Consider the following 7272-nt stretch of genomic DNA (forward strand, 5'->3'; position numbering starts at 1 on the left):
AGGATACGCATGCGTAGACAAATACAATAGGAATACAAAATATAAAATGGCTGATAGTTAGCAAGGTGGGACACACATAAGAAAGAAGTAAGCAAAGGACCACTGATGAGGTCACAGAAGTGTGACGAAAGAACTCTGGCCGAAATAATAGGATTAATGTAATGTAATGTAATATAAAGCTGAAGCAAATTAACACCAAATATACAGTGCGTGTGTTTTTATTGGCTAAACTGGCAATATGACCATCCCCAAATACAACAACAATAATAATTTATTTCTCTGAATAAACGTTCCATCTCTGGTTAACGGTAGCTGTGAACACCTAGATGAAGAAGCAGCAGGGTTGGTAGTTAGGCACCAAGGCAATTAGGCATTATTACAGACTCGCGGTGCCGCTCTCCATTAAACGTCCCATTCTCGACGGAGCTACTGTAAATTGCGTCCTGCCCGGTCAGAAGCCGTGATCGAAGAGGGTGAATGGTGGTGAACCCTAGCTGCTGATGATAACTGTGCATGTGCACAAGGTGCTTCCGTCAGGTCTTCGGAAGGTTCTAATCCTTGCGCATGCGCAGATGAATGTTCCAACATAACGTCTAGAACTATGCGTCACTACAAAACAATGTGGTGTTTGTTGCTTCCCCAAGCATGTAATACAATACATTAAACGACATGTGAGCCCAGAACATGAAATTCTATTGAATGATGTGATGGAAAAATTATATCTTTTATTTGGTCATCGTGTACTTAAACAACGCAATGAAATAATGTTCAATTTACGTTTAGAAGATGCTATGGTTGTTATGGATTTCAAAATGAAATTCGAAGCTATATACTGTAGGGAAAAAACTACAGATTTTTACGGTAAGAAAGGGTCATCGTGGCATGGAACCATGATGTATTCAAGATACACCGATGAAGAACGGCGTAATACTGAAAATATAAAGGATTATCGTATCACTTACTTCGATCACATTTCTACTGGGGATAGTAAGCAAGACTATGTGGTTGTTATGTTCTATTTTGATACAAGTATGTAGATAAATATCGACCAAATTTCCATACATTCGAAATCTTTATGTACAATCTGACAACGCAAGATGTTACAAGAAGGGCAACTAATTGTTTACATTATATAAAATTGCAGATAGTTACAACCTTAAACTTTGTACTTTGGTACACCCTGGTGTACAAGATGGTAAAGGCAGTATCGACGCTCATTTTGCTACAGCTATGAGTCATGTGTATATGCATTGTAATATGGGTTCAGATGTTATAACTCCTGTTGAATTAGTTGATGCTTTAAATGCTAATGGCAGTGTAAGAAATACAGTGGCAGAATTGGTTTGTATTAACAGGCATGTTATTGAACAGTTTGAACAGGAAAACTTGGAGATAATAGGAAAATTACAAAACATATGTGATCATATGGAAGTACAGTTTGACTTAACAAGAAATTCCGCTTCAGTTTATGAAAATTCGAACTTACTATTGACAGCAACATACAACCTTATCAATGGCACTACGAACAACATAAATGAAGGAAATTGTGAAAGCGAATCAGATGAAGAAGATTGTGCTTCCAATGAAAATGAAATATTTGATACAGACACTGCTGACGATATTGGTGTTGTAGAGAAAGATAGAGGCAGCTTAACAAAATGTATCGTTTATGGTGTTGGGGGTTATATCCCAGAGAAGCATCGTATTGGATTGCTGTAGCATCAAATATTAATGTATAATGAGAGGCAAGGTTCTCGATATCGGTTGAATATCGCCTTCTCCCATTAATTTCTAATTCTTCGTGTTGCTTAAGACTCCAGCAGTCGAGGAAAGAAGTCTTAGGCAAAACGCAGGTTTTCAAACAGTTTTATTTACAATATATACAAGTATGTATTGTGTTGCGCTCTGCAACCATCTCAAACGGGGGAATCGTTGTTCTCCATTACGCGGGCTCATTGCCCCAAGAGATACGACAAGCGGATTAGCCTAGAGGCCCAACCAGTGAAGTGTGCTCTACAAGCGGTCGCAGGGAAAAGAGATCGAACCTCGTGGTTTCTTCCTTTTATTTAGTTTGCCATCGCGAGCCTCGTTGTGATCTCGCGCATGGCAAATGGATGCAGGTGAGGTCTCGCTCCAGTCTCAGAGAAATGACTGCTGCGATATCTCATCCAATATGGCGCTGACTGCTTGTGCTGCTACAAGGGCTCCTCCCTCAGTGCAGCAGTGAGAAAACAGAATAATTGGAGCAGACACAAGAAAGAGCCAAGATGGCAACTGATCGCAACTAACAAGATATGGTACAAAAATGTGATAAGTCAAATAGAAAAATAATTGCAAGAAATATAAATTGGCATGCACAAAATTTGACAAAATGTTTAATGGCAGAGTATTGGAATTGTTCAGTAACACAAGAAAGCAATTGTCTGTCACAGGAAACACAAAAGAGATTGTCAGATATAAATAGTTTTAATGAGTTTTGGGGGCCAATGCACCGTGTGGCCTGTCCTGGTGACATAGGGTTTGTTCGTGTTAGGTAGTGGTGACGAAGGTGGAGGTGGGGGTGTTGCGGTCAAAGGTGCATGTGCAGGTGGTTGTAAAGGATCAAAGGTAGGCGTTTTTGGGGTGTCATCGAAGGGTGTGGACACCTCAAAATGTGTCCTTTTAAATCTGTCAACCGACACGGTCTCTGCTCGACCATTGATGTCAAGACTAAAAGTTTTAGGTGTGCACAATCGCACACGAAATGGTCCCTTATAAGGAGAAATGAGTAGTCCTCTGACAGAATCATCCCGAACAAAAACACGAGTCCATTTGTCAATATCCGGTGGGTCGTGAGAGGAAATAGACTGGTCATGCGGATGCAAGGGGAGAAGACTTGAGAAATACGAGCGAAGTCTGGTGACATGCGACGTTAGATCAGGAGGCGATGAGTTGTCTGGCACAAACACTGTACCAGGGAATGCCAGAGTGGTACCGTAAAGGAGTTCAGCAGAGGAGAAGCCCAAGTCTGATTTAACAGCAGTGCGATAACTAAGAAGAACGATAGGCAGAATTTTGTCCAAGACTGCGGATCAGGAGCGGCGCATAGAGTGGCATTCAGTTGCCTGTGAAAACGTTCGACCATCCCATTGGAGGCTGGGTGGTAGCTGGTCGTACGAATGTGATGAACGCCTAGGATTCGTGATAATTCACGAAATAGGAAAGCCTCGAACTGGCGTTCGCAATCAGTGATTATTTTAGCTGTGACATCAAAGCGAGCAATCCAGTTAGAAACGGAAATGTCCACTATCGGAATGACCTCTGGCCAACGAGAGAATCGATCGACGCATGTCAATATGTAAGAGAAACCGCGACTCACAGGCCATGGTCGAACCAGATCAATGTGGACATGGCGAAAGCGAGTCTCCAGAGGAGAAAACTGTCCAAGAGGAGTGCGAATGTGCACGTGGGTTTTAGAACGCTGGCATTTCACATAAGAGCGCGCCCAATCGGTGATCATCCGGCGCATATTAGGCCAGAAAAACTGAGCCGTAATAAGCTTCCCTGAGGCAGCGACGCCAGGATGTGACAGTGAATGCAAGACATCAAACACAGAGTGCTGGTGGTTCTCAGGTGCAAACGGCCTGGGAGAACCAGTAGCTGTGTCACAAAGAATGGTGCCTTCAGCAGACGGAAGTGGAAGATAGGCAAACTTGCAACAGGACAACTTGGTAGAAGCTAAATCCAAAGTGTCCAGAGCTGGCTGATCCTGCGCAATTGTAGTTAAATCGATTGCAGCAGGAGATGAAAGGGAGCACACAGGAAGACGAGAGAGTGCATCAGCAGGCACGTTCTCTGTTCCAGGTATGTGCCGAATGTCACTCGTGAACTGGGAAATGTAATCCAGGTAACGAAAAGCACGAGGCGAGGATTTGTCCGATTTAGATGATAGAGCAAACATAAGAGGATTGTGAAAAGTATAAATCACAAAATCTCGGCCTTCGAGTTGATGTTGAAAATGACGAACCGAGGGGTAGATCGCCAAGAGCTCACGATCAAAAGTACTGTACCGACGTTCGGCTGGCTTTAATTGACGAGAAAAAAACGCTAAAGGTTTAGTTTGATTGTCTACGTTTTGCTGCAAAACAGCACCAACCGCAGAATCCGATGCATCAACGGTTAAAGAGAGAGGAGCATCGGGAACCGGATGTGCAAGCAAAGGAACAGAAGTTATTTCTTTTTTGATTGACTGAAAAGCAGATAACGCCTCGGCAGATAAAGTAATGAGAGAATTCCTTTTAGTATTTGCTTTCAATAGCTGAGTCAAAGGAAGTAACTTGTCTGCACAATCACAAATGAAGCGTCTGTAGAAGTTGACTACTCCCAAAAAGTGCCGAAGTTGGCGTAATAAAGTGAGGGGTGCGATGCACTGAATTGCATCGACTTTGGTAGAGAGAGGTCTGATACCATTTGAGTCGATATAATGCCGCAGAAATTCCAGAGAGGACTGCCTGAAAACACACTTATCAGGGTTGATTCGCACACTGTATGCGCGAAGACGCTGAAAGATTTGATTTAAGTGTTGGAGGTGATTCTCACGCGTGTCGCCTGCAATGAGTATGTCCTAAACGTAAGCGAACACAAAATCAAGTCCACAGACAACGTCATTGATAAATCATTGGAACGTGTTCGTGGCCTTCTGCAACCCGAAGCTCATAAAAAGGAACTCGAAGCTGCCAAAAGGAGTAGTGATGGCAGTTTTTGGTACATCCTCAGGATTGACTGGTATTTGACGATAGGCGCGAACGAGGTCGACCTTAGAAAAAATGGTACAACCATGCAGATTAGAGAAGTCCTGGAGATTTCTTATAGGATAGCGATCGGGAGCAGTGACCGCATTCAAACGTCTATAATCCCCCACCGGGCAAAAATCAGAATCCCCTTTTCGTACCAAATGAAGGGGAGATGCCCATGGGCTGGTGGAGGGGCGTATCAGGCCAAGCTGGAGCATGTGCTCAAATTCAGACCTAGCCTTCTTAGGACGGTCAGGAGCAAGTCGCCGCGGACGTGAAAAGACAGGTGGTCAAGTGGTGATAATATAGTGGAGGGTCGAGTGAGTAGGTTTTGTCGAAGGAAAAGACTGATCTACTAGTTCTGGAAAAGAAGCCAAAAGAGAATGAAATGGATCACCAGCAGTGGCGACAAAAAATGAAGGACTGAGAACAGCATTGGTAGCGGCCTTTGCAGGTGCAGACAAAGACGTAGAACCGTCGACGAGTCTCTGTCGCTTGATATCTACCAATAGATTAAAATAATCTGAAAAGTCCGCTCTCAGAATAGGATGCGGCATATCAGCTATGACAAAAACCCATTGAAAATCTCGACGAAGACTAATATCCAGGCGTGAAGAAATCCGACCAAAAGTAGCAATGAGAGACGAGTCGATTGCGTGCAAAACAATGGCAGAATGCTTAGGCCTGTCTGCAGTGAGACGAAGAGGCCAAATACTGCAAGAAGAACCGGTATCAACCATGAATTGTGTCTTAGACACCAAATCTTTTACGAGGAATGCACGATGAGTAAAAAATGAAGAGGAGAGAATTGACGTGCTCAATTCCTCCGAGACTCGTTTTTTGGCGATTGGAAAGAACAAGGCTGAATTCACTTACGGGCTATATGCTGATACCTGGTGTGGTACCAACAAAGACCGGAACTAGAGGAAAAGGAATCGGTCGAGCGTGAACAAGACCGGCTCCAACTGCGACGGCGCGAAGAGTTGGAGCGCGCTCGCCAAAGCGCGTCCATTCGACGTGTTAAGGAGTCTACTTTCTCCACAATCTCATCATGTGATGAGGAAGATGCAACGGAAGAGACTTCTGAGCAAGATCAGACATGGTGAGGTGCTGGCTGGATAGCGAACTCTAAAATTTTATCAGCCATGGTAGCTAGTTGATCTACGGTGTTGGCTAAAATGGTTTGCACATTGGGAGGTCGCCGGGAGAAGAAAAGCTTCCGTAAGAGCGAGTTGTCCTCAGTCGTGTCGCTGAGATTGCGGAGATGTCGTAAAAATTGAGACGGCGTCCTGTCTCCTAGCTCCTCGTCCTGCATTAGTTGCTTAAACTTAGACTCCACGGATTTAGTGTTCCGCCGGAGAACCTCGGATTTGACCACCTCATACGTCGTATCCGGGCGAGGATCTGTGATGAGATCTCTGACGGAAGTAGCAAGTGGCGCAAGAATGCTACAAAGGAGAAAATTTAGCTGTCGCTGTGCAGGTACCGCATGTGCCGCAAAGTACGCCTCCAACTGTGCGAACCAAAGCGTGACGTCACCAGTGGAAGAAGGAAGATTAGTTAAACTCATTTTCTGTCAGAGGAGAAAAAGAAAAAGGACCAAAAAAAAAAACAACAAAAGTGTTGTTGGAAATAGTAGCGTGTGTGCGAGAAAAAAAAATTCTGTGCAAAATTTATGGAATTGTGTACTGTATGCGCCAACAAAAAAAAATTTTCGTCGCCAAACCTCTGTGTGTGTGTGTGTGTGTGTGTGTGTGTGTGTGTGTGTGTGTGTGTGTGTGTGTGTGTGTGTGCTGAAAGAAAACAAAACAAAATGCCAAAAACATTGTGAATATACGTGTGTTGTACCAACAAATATTTTTCTCTTTGTTTCTGTTTTTTTCTTCTTGTCAATTGAAAATAATTCGCCAGAAAATGGAACGCGACTGGTAAAGTCCTGTTTTCACGTGGGGCAATTCAAATGTGGCGGCAGATGGAACAATGGCTTGAAGTTAAGTGGAGTCTTCTGGTGCGCTGTAGCTTCTTTCGGCTGCCGGAAATTCTTTTACTGGGTGTCACCTAATGAGAGGCAAGGTTCTCGATATCGGTTGAATATCGCCTTCTCCCATTAATTTCTAATTCTTCGTGTTGCTTAAGATTCCAGCAGTCGAGTAATGAAGTATTAGGCATAACGCAGGTTCTCAAACAGTTTTATTTACAATATATACAAGGGTGTATTGTGTTGCGCTCTGCAGTCATCTCAAACAGTGTGAATTCGTCGTTCTCCGTTACGCGGGCCCATTGCCTCAGGAGATACGACAAGCGGATTAGCCTAGAGGCCCAACCAGTGAAGTGTGCTCTACCTCGTGGTTTCTTCATTTTATTTAGTTTGCCATCGCGAGCCTCGTTGTGAGCTCGCGCATGGCAAATGGATGCAGGTGAGGTCTCGTTCTAGTCTCGGAGGTGGCAATGGCTGCCGCGAGATCTCATCCAATATGGCGCTGACTGCTTGTGCCGCTAC

The 7272-nt window shown here is 44.0% G+C and overlaps 1 protein-coding gene across 1 annotated transcript; it reads right to left on the bottom strand.

Annotated features, from left to right (window-relative positions):
- Positions 1-5865: 5865 nt before the first annotated feature.
- On the bottom strand, positions 5866-6342 carry LOC149136596 (uncharacterized). The gene has a single exon (XM_089348381.1). The coding sequence runs from the start codon at positions 6340-6342 to the stop codon at positions 5866-5868; it is 477 nt and encodes a 158-aa protein (XP_089204507.1).
- Positions 6343-7272: the final 930 nt, after the last annotated feature.

The sequence above is a fragment of the Octopus bimaculoides genome, chromosome 3, assembly GCF_046866305.1.
Source record: "Octopus bimaculoides isolate indiv1 chromosome 3, ASM4686630v1, whole genome shotgun sequence".
NCBI lineage: Eukaryota > Metazoa > Mollusca > Cephalopoda > Octopoda > Octopodidae > Octopus > Octopus bimaculoides.